The sequence below is a fragment of the Panthera onca genome, chromosome B4 (genome assembly GCF_046562875.1).
Source record: "Panthera onca isolate mPanOnc1 chromosome B4, mPanOnc1 haplotype 2, whole genome shotgun sequence".
Classification (NCBI taxonomy): Eukaryota; Metazoa; Chordata; class Mammalia; order Carnivora; family Felidae; genus Panthera; species Panthera onca.
Window position 1 is genome coordinate 103,918,451 of NC_138345.1, and position 19,149 is coordinate 103,937,599.

The window sequence follows — 19,149 nt, forward strand, 5'->3', positions numbered from 1 at the left end:
CTCTTGTTACAGTCTTTGTTTTGGAGTCTATTTTCCTGATATAAGCATTGCTACAATGGTTTCTTTTGACATTCATTTGCATGATAAATATTCTTCCATCCCCTCACTTTCAATCTGCAGGTGTCTTTAGGTCTGAAATGTATCTTGTGTAGACAGCATATAGATGGGTCTTGATTTTTATCCAATCTGTCACTTCATGTCTTTTTATTGGAGTGTTTAGTCTATTTATATCCAAAGTAATTATTGATAGATATGTATTTATTGCCATTTTGTTACTTGTTTTGTAGTTGTTTTTGTAGTTTTTCTCTCATCCTTCTCTTTCTCTCTTTCATGTTTTGTTGGCTTTCTTTAGTGATATACTTGGATTCCTTCCTCTTTATTCTTTGCATATCCATTACTGGTTTTGGACTTGTGATTAACATTAGCAGTCAATATTAAGTTGATGGTCGCTTACATTTGAACCCATGCTTTAATCCTCTCCACACCACATTTTAGTCTATAGTGTCATATTTTACATCCTTTTATTTTGTGAATCCCTTGACTAATTTTTACAGATATCTTTTCTACCTTTAGTTACGGAGTTTTTTTCTTCCAGTCTTCTAATCATCCTCTGGGTTATTTGCACTGACATGAGTGTTATCTAGTTGTTTATGGGATGAGGCAAGGTCCTCCTACTCCACAATCTTTCCGTGATTTCCAAGATTCCTGTGTCTTTTGAATGTTGCTATACACTTAAATTATATGTACTTCTTAATTTCTTACAAATTAGCAACTATATTAAATACATTACTAGGGTCAGCAAAGAAATATATAAAAGGACAGTAGTTTGAACATACTATTTATCAAACTTAATTAGCCTAGGTCAAGATTATAACTGGGCTTTACTATCTTAATGTAACAAAGCTGAGTTCCTGGAGGGACACAGGTTGTTATTGAGGGTGTGTGTATTTATTTTCAGAGAAAACAAATATCACAGAGATATATACTTGATTTCAAATCTATGCAGTGAGTTCAACCATTAACTGCAAAGCATCAAAAAGTGTTATTTAGTTTGAATTTACGTTCTATATTCCTTCTTTTTCTTTTTTTAAGTTTATTTATATATTTTGAGAGAGAGAGAGAGAGAGAGAGAGACAAGCACATGAGCAAGAGAGGGGCAGAGAGAGAGAGAGAGAGCACATGAGCAGGGGAGGGGCAGAGAGAGAGAAGGAGAGAGAGAGAATCCAAGCAGAGCCTGATACAGGGTTCAAACTCATGAACCATGAGATCATGCCCTGAGCCAAGATCAAGAGTCAGACACTTAGCTGACTGAGCCACCCAAGCACCCCTATATTATTTTTTCTATTTATGCTAATCTATCATTATGAAGCACTTTCTATTTATCAAGAAAAGTGCCAAGATCTGGACATAAAACAGTGAGCAAAGCAAGATCCATTTCTTGTTTTTATATAATTTACAATCTAATAAAGGTAAGGAACTGAAGGACAGTAAAACAAACTGAAGGTCAGAAGAAGGAATGGTGGAGATGCTCATGGTGAGTAAGGGTAAAGAGGGTGAAATGTTAGGGCACAAGGGTGTGGAATGAGGATAATGTTCCAGAAGAAAGGAACAGCAACAACAAAGGAGAGAACATGGAACATTCAAAGAACTGGAAGTCATGTTTAATGGGATATAGAATAAGGTAGGTGAGAAAGTTGAGGCAGATGGGGCATTGTAGACCATATGAAGTATTTTGTTCTTTATCTTAAAAGCAACTGAAGGGGTTGAAAAAGGGTGACCTTACATAAGCAAACTGGGTTTTAAAAAGTCAGATGGGGAACCCGTATATCATGAAGAAACCAGGCAGAAACTATTATTGTCATCTAGATGAAAACTTATTATAATGCCCAATAGGGTGATGATAGTAGAGAACTGGATAGATTTGAATCATATTAGGAGGCCGACAGATTTAGCTAGAGCCAGAAAAACAAAAACATTGTTCAAAATAGTAAAATACTGTTCATTTGTTGAAAAAAAAAACAAGTTAAGAATAGTTTCTCAATGTTCAAAGGAATATAAATCCACTTGACACAGCTGGGTTCTTCACTGAGGTTAGTTAAGTCAATGATATAAAAAAGAAACTATGACCCTTCCACACAGTCACGCTGATGTAGTACCCTCGCCTGGAATCAGGCTGAAATCTTAGCCTTGCCACTGCCTGGACCATCGACCCCCACAAAGTGAGTGAGCTTCAGGCCTTCATAAAAATGAGTAAGCACTATCTGAATGTGCTGCACACTGAGAAAAATGTGCTTCCTGCGGGAGTGGGCGGAGAGCATGGGGGGTAAAAATACCACCTTCTACTCATAAAACTAAATCAGAAGACAATAAATATCAAGGAAGAAAAAACAGATAGTAAGAAGGTGGAGGAAAGAAAATACAAAGACAGACCATCAAGTGAGGAGAGTGATCTAGAAATTAACAATGAAGGTATGATTGAACCAGATACTGATGCCCCTCAAGAAATGGGAGATGAAAATGTGGAGATAACCCAGGAAATGATGGATCAGGCAAATGATAAAAAAGTGGCTGCCACTGATGCCCTAAATGATGGTGAACTACGGAAAACCATTGACTTGTTCACACATGCCATTAAGCTGAATCCTCGCTTGGCCATTCTGTACCCCACGAGAGCCAGGGTCTTCATCAAATTACAGAAGCCAAATACTGCCATTTGAGACTGTGACAGACCTATTGAAATGAATCCTGACTCAGCTTAGCCTTACAAGTGTAAAGGAAAAGGACACAGACTTCTGGGCCATTGGGAAGAAGCAGCACATGATCTTGCTCTTGCTTGTAAATTGGATTATGATGAAGATGCTAGTGCAATGTTGAAAGAAGTTCAACTGAGGGCCCAGAAAATTGCTAAACATTGGAGAAAGTATGAGCAAAAATATGAAGAGAGAAACATCAAAGAAAGAATGGAAAGGGCTAAGAAGGTTTGGGAAGAACACGAGAGAGCTCAGAGGGAGGAAGAAGCCAGAGGACAATCAGGAGCTCAGTATGGCTCTTTTCCAGGTGGCTTTCCTGGGGGAATGTGTGGTAATTTTCTTGGAGGCATGCCTGGAATGGCAGGGGGAATGCTTGGAATGGCAGGAATGCCTGGGCTCAATGAAATTCTTAGTGACCCAGAGGGTCCCGCAGCCATACAGGATCCAATAGTTATGGTGGCCTTCCAGGATATGGCCCAGAACTCAGCAAATAGGTCAAAATATCAGAGCAGCACAAAAGTAATGAATCTCATCAGTAAATTGTCAGCCAAATTTGGAGGTCAAGCATAATGCCTTTCTGACAAATAAAGCCCTTGCTGAAGGAAAAGCAACTTAGATCACCTATTGGATGTTGCAGTAACACAAACCAGTGTACCTGTGACCTCCTCGTGGAGAAAGCTGGAGTGCTGTGAAGATAATCCCCACCCCTCTGCTCCACATGCAACTGAAACATTTTATAGTGGTTTTCCATTAGGGTATTCATTCAGATAATGTTCAGGTAATGTTTTCCTACTAAGAACTACAAACTGTAAGCATTTTTTAAACCTTAAAAATATTTAAAAACATATTCAAAGGGTGTGTTAATCCTTACATTTTTCTTTACTAAAAAAAAAAAAAAAAGAGAGACTATGATAATCATCGGGATTCAAGAAAGTATATATTTGTTAAAGTTGAAATTATCCAAAAAAAGAGAGATTATCTTAGTGACAATATTTCTCAATGTTTGAATTGTTAACTTATACAACTTAATTCCATAATTAATCTACTCTTTTTTTTTAAATTTTTTTTAAATGTTTTTATTTATTTTTGAGACAGAGAGAGGCAGAGCATGAGCAGGGGAGGGGCAGAGAGAGAGGGAGACACAGAATCTGAAGCAGGCTCCAGGCTCTGCGCTGTCAGCACAGAGCCCGACGCGGGGCTCGAACTCACGGACTGTGAGATCATGACCTGAGCCGAAGCCGGACACTTAACCGACTGAGCCACCCAGGCGCCCCCATAATTAATCTACTCTTTGGAAGCCATCTATTATCAGTATGGTGACAGTGCGGTTTTTTTTTTCATATCTAGTATATAATAATTCAGTCAGTTAGTTTCACTCTGATGTCTATATACTTTTAAGAAGCTGGCTGCACATTAATTGCAGGCTATTTAGTACCTTTACTGTAGTGTTAAATGTACCTTCAAAATGTACCTTATTACCACAAAATATCATTTAAATAGCTTTTAATTTAAAAGGCGACTTAAAATTCATCAGAGAATATTTTATCTTTACCTTAGGCTTTTATATTGCCCTAAAATCATTAGTTTACCTATGTTTCATATATGTTCCTTATAAAGATCGTCCTAATTTTACACAGGACATGTATAGATAGCTAAGAATCTGTGAAAACGCACATTCTGATTCAGTGTAGTGTGAGGTCTCAGAGTCTGCAGCTCCCAAGTGATGCCAGTGCTTCTGATCTAATCATGATATTTTTAGGATCAAGGTCTTCTAATCCCTTAAAACCATCAGTGATAATTGAACTCACCTGATTTCTTTGTTGATGGCATCCAACTGTTCTTGAAGCATCATGGCTAGAGTCTGGGCATCAGAATGACCACTTGGCGAGAGAAGATCCATTGAGCTAAAAATAGTTTCTCGGTCATCATCATCAATATCAGACATTTCAGTGTCACTTTCAAAAGGGTGGCTGCTCAGCACTCCAATTTGCTGAGTTCTATTCCACTCATGATCCCCAAGAGATTTCACCTGAATGGTAAATGAGTAATTATTGTATATATCTTATTGCTTATTATCAAAGCACTAGTCTGAAAAAATCAACTTGCACACACTCTTTTGTAGCTTACTTAGGAAAAGCGAACTGATTATTAAAATTTTAATGTATTGTTTAAATAAAATATTTCTTTGACATCTTAAGTAATGGCAAGTACTAATTGTCAGCATAAATATCAAGATTTTAATAGGGATAATTATGATAAACTTACACATGATTTCTGGTTTAATTTGAGGTATCAATTACTTTAAAGCATCTATGTTTGAAATATTTTTCTTCTTTCTAAATATAACAACCTCTATTCACTTGTACTGATGCATTTCCATCTCTTATACTAATTTAGTCTTACTTACACTTTCTTGTTACAGGCTGACTACAAATATTGCCACACAAATTATATAATAATTCTCTCCCCAACATTCATTTACATAGGTTCTAACAACATATTATTAAAAAAATATTAATTTCATCTCTACTGTTCTGATCACTCAAATGCTTCATTGATTTTTTTTAAGCCCAAGGCACACTAATTTACATGGCTATGTTTTTTTTTATTTGATATAATAAATCCCTCACATGAATGAAAAAAAAAAATTTGTAAATAATCTGATACACCCAATGTGGGGCTCCAACTCATGATCCCAAGATCAAGAGTCGCATGCTTTATTGACTGAGCCAGCCAGGTGCCCCAGTGAAAATCTTCAGTAAGCAACAGACCAGCATTTTTCAAGCTGTGATCTGAAGGTAGGAGAGGAAGGAAAGTAAGAAAGAATTTTTTGCATTTAAAAAAATGTTTTTCATTTTTGTGATGATGGAAAATGATTTTTTTGGCGTGGGGGGGGGGGGAGGGGGACCACACGATTTTGCCCTGAGTATTTATTTAAGATTGATGACCTGGGGGCACCTGGGTGGCTTGGTCGGTTAAGCGTCCGACTTCGGCTCAGGTCATGATCTCACGGTCCGTGAGTTCGAGCCCCGCGTCGGGCTCTGTGCTGACAGCTCAGAGCCTGGAGCCTGTTTCAGATTCTGTGTCTCCCTCTCTCTCTGCTCCTCCCCTGTTCATGCTCTGTCTCTCTCTCAAAAATAAATAAACGTTAAAAAAAATTAAAAAAAAATAAGATTGATGACCTGAATTAGTATTTGTGTCACAAATTGGTTTGGTACAAGTGGCACTAGTTTATTTGGCATATGAAAAGAACCAAGATGGATTTGATTTAGTCTTCCTCTGTTCACTTCTTTATTCATTCATTTAACAGATATTGAATGCCTACTATGAGGGATTAAATTATGCATGACATGGGTACCAATTAAAAACCATAGGGTATCCAAGAACCTGTGTACAAATAAGGACAAGTAGGTTATGTAGTATTTGACACATAAAAGTGGTTGGGGAGAAAAAGCTATACTTAGGGCACAAAGGAACTATATCACTTCAGTATAAAATGCAATGATAAACTTACAATATACATAGCTTGCAAGTTAACTGACTGAATGAAAGACAGCCCTGCAATTTATCAGGAGAAGTTCTCCATAAACACTTGCAATAGTGTGTGTACATTTTTCCCGAAGTTTTATTAAAATAGTAATTCGACTTAAAATATTTAATTAATTTTAATTGACAATATGAATGCCAATGCATAAGTGCCCAAGCAAACCAAAAGTCCATTTGTGTGGCAATACAGCATACTGGATAAAAGCATGGAATTTGAAACAAATAGAGGTTCAAGTTTGGATCCTCTCACTTTGCTGGCTGTGTAATTAATGTTGAGCACTTAAAATTTCTGAGCTTCAATCTTTTTATGTCTGCAATTGACATAAAAATAGTACCAAACTCATAAGGTTATGTGGATACACACATGGGAAGTGTATAGTTCAACTTCCGGCACATAGTGGTAGTTTTACATTAGTTATAGTTTAAAAAAATATGTCATGCTTGAAACTAAAAATGCTAGCATTTTAAATTCTCTCAGTATTAAAATTCTATCCAAAATGGAACAGTGTATTTACTGAGAATCATCAAAGACTTGAAATAAAAAAAATTAACCTTTGGCTCATCTCGTCGTACACCCATGCGTCCTCTCCTGGGTCTTCTTATTACTTTAGTTGTTCTGTAATCAGTCTGGCTGTCCACTAGGGATCCAACAGAATACCGCAACTCAGCTGAGGTGTCTAGATGAGTTCTGGAAAAGGGAAAAATATGAAATATGCTCAATCTTAAAAGTTAAACTTTCCAGCAAATCACTATGAACTGCTCAATTTTCAATAAAGAATAAAGCACAAAAAAAAGGAACAAAGCATAAATGCTCAAGAAAAAAGAAAAAAAAATCACAGAGGAAAACTGGTGAATTGTCATGACTCTTTGGGGTCTCTTCGGAGGCTTAGGTCAGAAATTGGTTTCAGGTCCATTCTTGAAGGTCAAGTGACCTTGTCTGTTTAAACAGAATATAAAACATCTGTCCATTAATTATCATTTTCAAATGTGGTAGTAAAATAAAACAAGTTAAGATTGACAACCAAGATCCACTGGCTTAAATTCTGGCAAATAGGATAAACAAAACTAAATAGAATTGTAGTTGAATTATTTAGTGTACATATCAATATATGTTATTTATTGCTGTGTCTGTTTTAAATATTTCCCACTAATCTAACAGTAAAATGTGTAAACTTTTGGAGTCCCAGAATTCTCTCTCAAGGTGTTCTATTTTTCAATTTAGGAAATTAACAAAATACTTAAAATTAAATTGACCCAAGGTTAATAATCTTATTTTTTTTAATATAATGGGACCTACCACCAGGACAATTTTTCAGCTTTTGATAAGACATTGTTTCAAAAATATAAAAATCTTTTGATAAGCACATTTGATTCTGAAATATGGTTAGAGATGAAATAGTTGCAAAATTCCGGTTGAAAAATATCATCACACTGGTTTTCAATAAACACTGTAATCAAAGTGTAATAAATATTTTGCTACACATGTTATTTATATATAGATTTATAGCAAGTTCAGTTTATTGCTATAATAATGATGATAATAGTGACAGCATGCTGTCTTATAAAATGATCCATCATCAGTAGGAAATATGTTTAACACTGTATTTTCTCTTGAACTTGGGGCTCCTACTGATCTACTATGCTCTGTTAGTTCTTTTTGTGAAAAAAAAGAAAAGAAAAACTAGCATTTCCAAACTATTGGCAAGATCAGAAAAGGTTACGTGAGGTCTAGATTTTTGCAACAATAGAAGACACTGACCTAACTAATGCAAATCCCTGTTTTGTCAACCAGAAATTTAAAGCAAATGAACTAAGGAATCATCCTCCAAGTGGAGGGCAGCTATTGTTTTTATAGCAGTGAACTTGAAACTCAATCAAGGAAACTGGTTTTATTATGGAATAGCCACATATAAAACCTAACGAACCAGGTCACATTCATAAATAGGACCTCTCTCGGGACCTATTTATAACAGGGTATATGTTTCATGAAGACAAAGGTCAGATTTTAGTTACCATTGTATGCTAAAGGAGGCATTCCTAGCATATAATAAACACTTGATAAATGTCTGGTAAGCTCATAAATGAATGAAATTAATCATAATACAGTCTAAACTGTCTACCTTAGAACATTCTAGGTATCTTGTCTGTCACTGTTTGGGTAACGTCTCTTTGGTCATTGGAGGGGCGATTCTAAAATTATAACTCATCTTCCTAGGAGTATTGTTTTCTTGTTGTCTTATCTCTCAACTCCAGGTCATTTATAAAAATGTGAACCAAAACACAGATCTGCTACTATTGATGCCCTGCTTAAAACCCTTCGATGGCCTTACAAGGCCCTCTACAATCTGGAACCCTGCTTTCTAGCTTCACTTCTAGTTACTATCTCCCTTCTCTCTCTCCATCCAGCTGTACTGACTTTCTTTCAATTTCTTGACTAACTCACACTTTCCTTTGATCCTGAGCCTTCGAACATGATGTTCTTTCTGCTAGAAATAGTCTCTTCCCACATTTATGTGGTTGACATTTTTAAAGTCAGCTTAAAATTCCCATTGTCTTATACTATTGTAGCCCCTTATATTCCCTTTATTGTAATAGTCCTCAGAGTATCCCTGTGTTTCCCATTTGAAACAGGTATTATTCATTCATCTGTAAGATCAGTGAAGTTCCTATGCATCTTCTGTTTTCTTATTGCTGTTTAAATTGTGCATTCAGAAGCATGTCTGTTCAATAAGTAATTGCCATTCAATACATATTGTTATCCTATAACATATTATAAATTCCATCAGTTTGTCTAATCAGTAATTCCTATAATACTTTGTACTTTTTGATTTACTGTTTACAAAAACCCCTTTGCTGACTAGTCTCATTTTATCTACAAAGTAAGCTTGTGAGATAATCATAAAAATATTATTTTATATATAATTCATGTAAAATACATATAAAATTTGAACTTCTTAAGGTAAATGGGTTTTCCAAAATGAAACAGCTAATAATTGTATGTATTAGACCCAGAAATGTCAATCTTCTTATTCTTGGTCTAGTTTTGTTTCTACTACAATCTGGTATATCAAAGAAGAATTGTTCTGTATGTAGTTCCCAAGCTTTCAGAATGATCCTTCATTGTGGACAAATGTCATAATATTAGGCTGTCCATGATGACTCAATGTAGTGATGAACTTTTAGAACTTTTAGATAACACTTCTACAACTCTCTATTTTTTAAGGATATTATATACATATATGTATATATATATATATTTAATTTCAGTAATGTACAGTGTTTTATTAGTTTCAGGTGTAAAATATAGTGATTCCACAGTTCTATGCATTACTCAGTACTCATCATGATAAGTGTATTCTTAATCCCCTTCACCTATTTTACCCTTCTCCCTACCGAGCTTCCCTCTCTTGTAACCACTAGTTTGTTCTCTATATTTAAGAGTCTCTCTCTCTCTCTCTCTCTCTTTTTATACAACTCTGAGATCAAATTTCTGAGACCAAAGGTCAAAAAGCCAACAAAATGACCATTTGGTTCTGTTAAAAAAATACTAAATTTGTTGACTGGATGATGGTCATTCTATGTATTTATTCTGTTGCTATTTTATCAGCTCTTTTTCTCCTTCATCAAAACCATCATCATCACCCTACCTTGTGAACATATATCACTGAATTAATAATTTCAGTTCAGATACATAAATCATAATAAAGCATTTAGAAAAATAAACACAATTTTCTAAATTAAAGACCTACATGTTTAAAAGTTCTTTGGATGTTTTTTTTTTTTTTTTTTTTTTGCCTGCAGAACTGTGTTTCTTATATTAAACTGAAGGTAAAAATACTCAAAATACTGAACTTTATTTTTACTAATACTTACATTCAAGAGAATATAAGCACCTTTAGGATTTTTTAACTTGGATTTTTGATCTGAATATCTAAAAAATGCTTTATTACACATATTCATTTGTTCAATGATATCTATTGAGAGTATACTATATACCAGGTTTGGTTTGTTTCTTTGTTTTAGGTACTGAGATTACAGTAACCAAAACAAACATATATTCCAGTGCCCGTGGAATGAACATTCTTAGAATAACTCTAAGACCAAGAAAAATGAACTTCTCAAAGTCTGTGGTGGTCAAATGTTTCAAATAATTGATACGATTGTGTTGTCTAATAAATAAATGATCAAATGAGTAAATCCTTGTAGGGTTTCTCATTAACTTTAAATAAAAGGCCCTAAGCACAAAAGAAAATTACATGTGAATTATCAAGATTATTGTATTTATCTAAAGAGTAAATAATTATGTCATTGCTTCTTTTTTTCAAGATGAGGTACTGAGTCAAAGCAGATGAGTATGGCTAAATTTACTTGTTTTCAAAACATGTATAATTACTCCTTCACTTTGTATTTGCAATTAATTTAACAAGATAGGTGGATGCTAAGTGACCATAGTCAATGATACTTCTTCAGTAACATTATACATTGAAAGCATTTCTGCATGTAGAGAAAAGAGGTGTTGCCTCTTCCTGGAATGAGAAGTAATCTCCTCGCATACAGTTCTATTCCTTCATTTAAGACTCTTTTTACGTTATTTATAGCTGTGTAATTAAATGCAGAATACAAAATGTAATATTTAAAATTTTTATTGCATATTTGCAGAACAGATTACTAAGTTAGAGAATTATTTTTGAATATAGAAATAGTAAATCAGTAAGGAGTAAGGAGTGAACATAGGGTAATGCCTGCTGGGCAGTAAGAGGCCTGTTTTATTTTATTTGAGGTAATACGGGACCATAAAAAAATCATATTGATTTTTGGCAAACTATAAATAAGATTTTAATTTAATGTTACCTTGACATTGTGGGTTCAATTAAAGAGCCAGTTCTCATTTTCAATTGGTCAAGTTCAGATCTCAGCTTTTCAATTTCTTCTGCTAATCTTTCCTAAAAATCAAAGATGTTTGACTCAGAAGATATGCATATGCCAAGAATACCAACATTCAATTATGATAAACCAAGCTATCAATCTTAGTGGTTTTTTAAAAATGGAAAACTGATGGATATATTTTTATTACAGGTCATTAGACATGACAGCAAAATATGCCTCATTTTTCCCTTGTAATGAAAATGTGAAAAGCACAAATCAATAGAAAGTTATCTAAACATTAGTGCCTTGAAGATGTTTCATAGAGTAGTACCTTAGACTGTTGAGACAAAAATAAACACAGAATAACATGCTATGCTTAAAACTTCACCATCAATGAACTGAACTCAATATATGAATGGTCATATTTCCTAGTACAACTAATATCAATTCTTTCGATCTTTATTTCTTTGCACTTTCATGGTCATCAGTTAGTTCATTTCTGATGAAAAGATGTGTCAAAAACTCCTAAAGTTTGTTTTGCCAGTAGTTAATTTGGGTTAAAAATAAAAAATACAAATTTACTTCCCTAAAAAAAATTATCTACATTGTCTGGCATTCATTAATCCTAAATTTTTGCAAACATATAGGAATACTAAGATCATGACTAGCTATGTATACATCACTTCAAAATGCAAAGTCATAATCATAGCAGATTAAAAAAATAAAGAAAAGGTCTTATTCATGAAGAAAAGGACTTTGATTATTCTATAAGGGTTGTAATACACATGATGAAGGAGAAAGAAAAATGGATTAAAAAGGTGAGGAAAAGTGGGCAACTGGGTGGCTCAGTCAGTTAAGCGTCCAACTTCAGCTCAGGTCATGATCTCACGACTCGTGAGTTGAAGCCCCACATTGGGCTCTGTCCTGATAGCTCAGAGCCTGAAGCCTACTTTGGATTCTGTGTCTCTGTCTCTCACTCTCTGCCTCTCCCTCACTTGCATTCTCTCTCTCTCAAAATAAAGATTAAACAAAAAAAAAAAAAGATGAGGAAAAGAGTCATTACCTGATATAAGTTAAAATTGTGAGCTTGATATTGGTAGAATTATTTGTACACCTGAAAATTTTCTCAGATTGTCATTACCAGTTTCTGTCCATAAATCTTCAATGTAAGGGTCACCTAATAGTCCTTAATTAAATGCATGTGTAAGGATTTATTTTGTTTTCATGATTATAACATTTTATAATGTTGTGAAAGTTTAAATATGTCCTTCTAGATTTCCTCTTACTGTTTTTTTCCCATCCCAGCAGCCAATGCTTGACATTTTACTTGACTCATACTTCGTTTCTCACCATACTTTGTTGTTAATGTGGCTTTCCCAATATTTCTCTTATCTGCCCTTTTTATTCTTACTAACATCATCCTACTCGACACCTTTTTAAGTTTTTTCCTGAATTACTTCACCAGCTTCCACAGAGGCGGTGCTCCCTTCAATCTCTTCCCTACACATTTCTCTTTTAGATGTATCATTTAAAAAAACACATATGATAAAATAAATTATTTGCCTAAAATGTTAAATGATTTCTTATTGCATTCATTAATCCCTTTGTTTGTTATTTCCACATACACACATAGGGCACCTCTATTGTTCTATGCCCTAAGATAAAGTAGTAAGATAAAAAATTCCCTGCCCTCCTATAATTTATAATCTAGTAAACAAGACAATAAACAGAGTCTATAGGATGTTTGTAGGAAAAAGAAAATAAGAGAAGCATGGAAGATCTCTCCAATAAAGTGCTATTTGAGCAAAAACCTAAAGAAAGGAAGGGAGTTAAAAAAAAAATAGGGATGTCTTAGGAAAAGGTTTAGCAGATACAAATGCTCCCTAGTGAGAAGGAGTATATTTGTTGAAGGAGAGGGCAAGGAGGTCATTGTGGCTGGGTTGGACAGTAAAGAGAAAGACAGGTAGGGAATAGACTTAGAAATGTTTTGGTTGCAGGGCTTGGGAAGGGTAGTCCTAAAAGGCCTTGTTAACCATTTTTAAGTCTTTGGTTTTTACTCTGAGTGAGGTAGAAAATGACTGGAGGATTTTTGAGCAAAATGGTGACATGATCACTCCTGATGAATGAGACTGGGAGGGAGGGAAGAAAGATAATTATTACTGTCTTTCCAAACACATAGGCAAGAAAATTGTGGCTTGGACAATAGCAGTGTTAGAAAGAGACTGGATGGATTTGGGTTATATCTTGAAGACAGAACTAACTGAATTTGCTATTGGACTGAATGTGGAATGTGAGATAAAGGGGTCAAGAATAACTCCAAGGTTAACCTGGCTAAGAGGACAAGTTGTAATTTACTGAGAGGACTACTGCTGGTGGTGGTTGAGGTTGGTGGTGCTGATTTTGGGGGTGGGGGATTGAACCTGTGAACATTTGAGTTGCTCAAGTGTCCAAATAGAGATATTGAGTTGGCTCTTAAATACATGAACTCTCTCAGAAGAGAGGACCCAGTCAGTGATCTAAATTTGGAGGTGCTCAATTTATAGATGGTTTTAAATCCATGAGATCAGAAGAGCCTCAACTCAATGAGTGAACATGAGAAGAAATTCAAAACCAGTCCTAGGAATTTCAAATTTTAGAGATCAAGATGATGAGAAACAACGAGAAGAGGTTGTGTACACAGGAGATTTGGCTAATGAATGACAGTTATAGAGAACTGAGTGGAAATTTCAGAAGTTATAGGAGATGTGGTTAGATTAGGAAATATGTTCAGCTGTGTGGGATGATATTCAGAAATGAGGTATGACCTGGGATTTGCTTCCTCTAGTTACTGGCGTGAACAAGGGTGTAAAGCATGGAGTGATTAGTACTGTTAGTTGCTTAGGCAGATTGTTGAAGCTACAAGGTTTGGGTAGGTGGTGGGGGAGTGGGTTCTGGGGATCTTGCCAGGAGCACAGAGAGCTTTGGAAAACATAACATTGCATAATAGGATCAAGTCCAAAATCCACAATCTGGGCACAACCTAGTTCTTTAAACACATACCAGTCACAGCAAACTTCTGGTAAATCAGCAAATCAACCATTTTTGTTTTCTCTGTGCTCTCACATAGGCTCTGTCCTCTGCCCTACCCTTGCCTATTTGGCAAGATCTTTTGTGCCTTCAAGAGCCTGATGAAATGGCATCTCCACTCTGTAGACTTTTTTTTAAACTACTTCAGAAAGAATTAGATGCTATCTTCTAGGGACCATATTGTATTGCCACAGAGAGATCTATCTTTCAGATCATATATACACTGACTGTGGGGTCACATAGTTTTAAATTAACATCATAATATGTAGAATTTAGTGGGGCTAAATGTACAGTTTTCCTTTTTTTAAATCTTTCTTCTCTCATCTTTTCCAATACTTTCCATATGCCATACTGTTCCCAGATATTCCCTCCTCTCCCTCCGTCTCTTCTGTCCCTTGCTTCTTCTCTCTTTCTCTTCTCTTTTGTTCAACACACATTTGTAGGTCACTTTTTAAGTCAATAATTTTATATTACATTATTTTCCTGTGCTAAACAAAATGAAATCAGACAAAATTGCTAACAAAAATTTACAGGTGGGGCACCTGGGTGGCTCAGTCAGTTAAGTGTCTGACTCTTGATTTTGGCTCAAGTCATGATCTCATAGTTGCTGGGATCGAGCCCTCCATCGGGCTCTGTACTGATGGCATGGAGCCTGCTTGGGATTCTCTCTGTCCTCTCTCTGCCCCTCCCCTGCTCTCATGCTCTCTCTCTTTCAAAATAACTAATAGACTCAAAAAATATATAGGCTAATAAAGAAGGAGAAGATATATTAGCAATTACAGCTTTTAACATTTCATAATTTGGTCCTTATCTGCCTCTTATATAATACATCCTATAACAGGAATAACTGATTCCAGCCAAACTGTTATGCTATTATTTTTTTTAAAAAATTAAGAAAATTTTATTTTAGAGAGAAAGAGAGAGAGAGCAGGGGGAGGGGCACAGGGAGAGAAAGAGAATCTGAAGCAGGCCCTGCTCCCAATGCAGGGCTTGATCCCATAACTCTGGGGTCATGACCTGAACAGAAATCAAGTCGGACGCTTAACTGAGCTACCCACGTGCCCCAGGTTATGCCCGCCATTATTTAAGAAATGAAACTCCCTACCACTCCTGCCTCACACAAAGCACTGGCAATCATGCCACATGCACTGTATTTGAAAGGCTTGTAACATATTCTTCCCTTTCCATAGAGCTTTGTCAAGTGACACCTCCCTGAAGCCTTATTTATAGCAGCAGTATATGGTAGTCTCTCCTACCTGTAGCTCTTACTACATATTTCACTCCTTCGGCACTTGGCATGTGTTCCTCTGCAACTTGCTGCTTTGTCAAAGGTGTGTTCTCTCTCAATTACATTTTTCAGCTACTTTGGAACCAGGATCATGTATGCAAACATAATTCAGCACAATCATTGTGCATGATATTTAATACATGTCTGCTTAAATGATATCTCAAACTAAATACAAATTAGTTTACTCCAATTGTGTAAAGCACAAAAAGTCAGAAGCATTTTTTTTTTTTTTTTTTAGAAATAAGACAGTGATTATCGTTTAGGATAAGAGTAGTAATTGTATTTGAACAAGAAGGGGGCTACAAGACTTGATTTTCAGTGTGTTTGGTTTGTAAAAATTTATCAAGCTCTCTAGATATGTACACTTTTCTGGACGTATAATACAAAAGTTAAAATTGTTTTAAAAAGGTAGCATCCTAAATTTATTTCTTATCAAATTTATTTTACAATAACACATTTGTCAGTCTAAAATAGAAAAATGGGTAAAATGCAAGTTTCCATTATACCTTGTCATGTAAAGATTCTTCCAGATTCTTTCTGAAAGTTTCTGATTCTTGAATTAAAACATTCTAAAGAAAAGAAAGAAAAATAATTAACTAAAGAGAAAATAATTGAATATGTAGATTAATGTTTTATTGCTCAAGAATCTTCTTTGATTCCTTCTCTTTGATTCCTTCCTTGGTGCATCTATTTCTTGGTTTCCATGGAAACCACATTTAAATAGAATCCTTAAACATAATACCTTAACATTTAGAAAAATACATAATTTAAATGGGAAATGTTATTTTGTAACACTTGGACTGGCAAATGGAATAAATATTATCTTCTAAGCTATATTTTCTTCTTCTCCTCAGTGTTTTAAGATTTGAAATAATTAGGTTACTTTTAAAATGAGAAAATGTGAGTAATAAACTCAATATTAGCCAAAGGTATTACAGATAAAGGATTCAGATGAACTCATTTTTATCATCTGAGGAAAAAAATAAATGATCAGATCCTATTTCTGGAAAGTTTAATTTCTGGACTTCTATTTCAAATACAGAATAAATAATTTCCAATAAAGGTTAAATCATTAGAGAAATATAAATGAAATTTTAGCTATGTACAAAACTGTTACATCTCATGACATGTAGAAATAAGCTGCATCATAGAAATTATTTTTAAAATTTTGTCATGAAGTGATTGCTATCGTAAAAGCTTTATGCTTTTTTATATTACCACAAAGCATGATTTTTAAAAATGTATTTTTTCAAATTTAATTTTAGTAAAACTAAACTAAGAGTGTAGTGATTGGTAAAGTGGCCATGCATTTGGACTTGAATGGGAAGAAGGCATGCCTTATCACTTTGTAATGAAAGTTAGCCAGTCTACTTTAACAATTTCAGGGGAGTATTTTTTTTCTATTTTGGTTTATTGTCTGGGTCAGGGGAAAATGTCTAGCTTAAGTAGTGACTGGCATTCATTCTCAGTTTCCAAAATGATTTGTCCATCTGGGTTTTAGCCCCTACCTTTGTATCTGCTCTGAAATCGGCAACCAGCTCATGTAACTCGTGCTGGTGTGGTAGTCACTAACTATCAACAAGACACATAGCATTGTGAATGACATTGCACACTGTAAAGAGGCAATTTTTGGAAATGATGCAGCTGAAATTATTGCGTTCCTAAACTGTAGTAGGATCAACACTAGTTCTATTGGTATTATAAATTCACTTACTCATTTTGGCTTTTAGACAAGCAGTAGATTCAGTTACTCGAAACATGTGAATAGTTCAATGCAAGACATCCCCAAAATAATCGATTTTTGTCTCATTGCTCTTTTTTTGCACACCAGGTGAAGAATAACTAAGTATTTTCACCACAAAATACATTTTAATACATTTATCTATATGATCATGAGAATATGCAAGATTTACATACCATGCAGCACTTTTACTCATTTAAAAATTTATCTTACACATTTTTACAGAAACTACTCGGTCACTTCTAAGACTATGTCATATATACTTAAGGAAAATAAATGGACCATCCGACCAATACAATAATCACAGCAGGGTGTAAAACAACCATGCTCTTAAGAACATTGATAAATATTCATGTGATTCTACTCTTCTGTCATTTTACCTTCTCCTCTAGGGCAGCCATTCTTTCCTTTAAATGTAGTTGTAAGCGTTCATTAGATTCAGTCAGAAGTCTGTCCACCGTATCAGATAATCTTTTGTTGTGCTCCTCATTCATTTTCTCTCTTTGCCTAGCCTTATATTCAAGAAAAAATAAACTTGACATAACAATCATTTAAAAAGCACTGGGTTTGTTTTTATATTTTTCTAGTTTAAAATTGGATTCCATTTTATGTCTGGTGTGATTAAATTGGCAGAACCTTTTCTTTTTTCCTTTAAAATGCACACAGCATATTCATAAGATTTTAAATATAACCTATCATCAAGAAAGACATTCATTTCTTACATGCCCATAGACTGATGATTGAGGGGAGTGGTTCTTAATATACATACTCTTTGAAGTTCTTGATTTTTCTCTTCAAGTTGACCTTCTAGATGTCTCATGCGTTCTTCAATGTTTCCATGTCTCTCTTCAGCCTGTTAAGAAATATGAAAAATGTACCTGACATGTAAGATTTGATTAACACTTTACCTCTAAATAAATTGAAATAAAATGTAAAGCAAGCTACTACCAACCGCAAATGTAATTTTCAAAAAATAAACTTTTTTTAAACAGGCAGCTGAACAGCATTGCTTGAAATGTGTCAGCTACAAAGGCCTGTTACATCCAAGCATCAGCAAAACATTGGACTTATTTATGAGCAATGAAATCAGCCAAATGTAACATGCAGACTGTGCATGGTTTGAACACAAACCTGCCATTGTCCAATCTTAAGCTCCTGAAGCACTGAACTGCACAGATGGTTGATTATCAATAAATAAAAATAACATAATTTTTATAAATGAAAAGAAAAACTTAGATGGATTCTATTTAGCAATAGAAAGTAAAGTCCAGTAGGACTACCTTCCTACGTATGGAGATCATTTCTTGTAGTTTAGCTTCCATAACATATTGATAATCATCAGATGAGGTAGAAGAGGTTGGATCAGACTAACAAGTCAAGGAAAAGGAGAGGGACAAAATTGAAAAATCAGAACTAAAGACACTGACACTGAACAGAACATAGCACAGAATGCTTAAAAGAAAAATGTGACAGCAAATTTAATACTTTAATAGACAGAATTTTACATGGAAAGAACTACACTGATATCTGGTGAACACGATGCAGTCAATGGTTATAAATGAAAAACAATGATACGCCCAAATAAAAAACTACCAACCTAAGGTATGGAAGGTTAGTGACGGCTGGCGATGAAAGACTACTACAGAATGAATTAAAGCAACTCTGAAAGAGTCATGTAATAGTTGGGATTATGGGAAACCAAACACTAGAATATGTCTCTGATAGATTGTTAAATGTTTTGTATTTTGGTTTGTTTGTTTATCATATTACTAAAAAATAATGCAAACTGTGTGTCTCAGCGTTGAAGTGTATGCTAGGACAACGACCCAGGTGAAATAAATTTGGAAAAAAAATTTATTACAAACCTAACACTGTAGACATCAAGACAAACT

General features: G+C 34.7%; 1 protein-coding gene and 1 pseudogene across 8 annotated transcripts in view; one reads left to right on the forward strand and one right to left on the reverse strand.

Moving 5' to 3' along the window:
- PPFIA2 (PPFI scaffold protein A2) overlaps positions 1 to 19,149 on the reverse strand; it is a 474,989-nt gene that overhangs the window by 88,512 nt on the left and 367,328 nt on the right. For all 8 annotated transcript variants that reach the window (XM_060656864.3, XM_060656859.3, XM_060656862.3 and 5 more), the window contains 6 exons: positions 18,027 to 18,110; positions 17,638 to 17,769; positions 16,023 to 16,085; positions 11,148 to 11,239; positions 6,849 to 6,984; positions 4,559 to 4,779 (listed from right to left, as the gene is read on the reverse strand). In XM_060656864.3, the coding sequence (XP_060512847.1) occupies positions 4,559 to 4,779; positions 6,849 to 6,984; positions 11,148 to 11,239; positions 16,023 to 16,085; positions 17,638 to 17,769; positions 18,027 to 18,110 (728 nt within the window). The remainder of the gene's footprint in view (positions 1 to 4,558; positions 4,780 to 6,848; positions 6,985 to 11,147; positions 11,240 to 16,022; positions 16,086 to 17,637; positions 17,770 to 18,026; positions 18,111 to 19,149) is intronic.
- On the forward strand, positions 1,632 to 3,368 carry LOC132695183 (hsc70-interacting protein pseudogene; annotated as a pseudogene).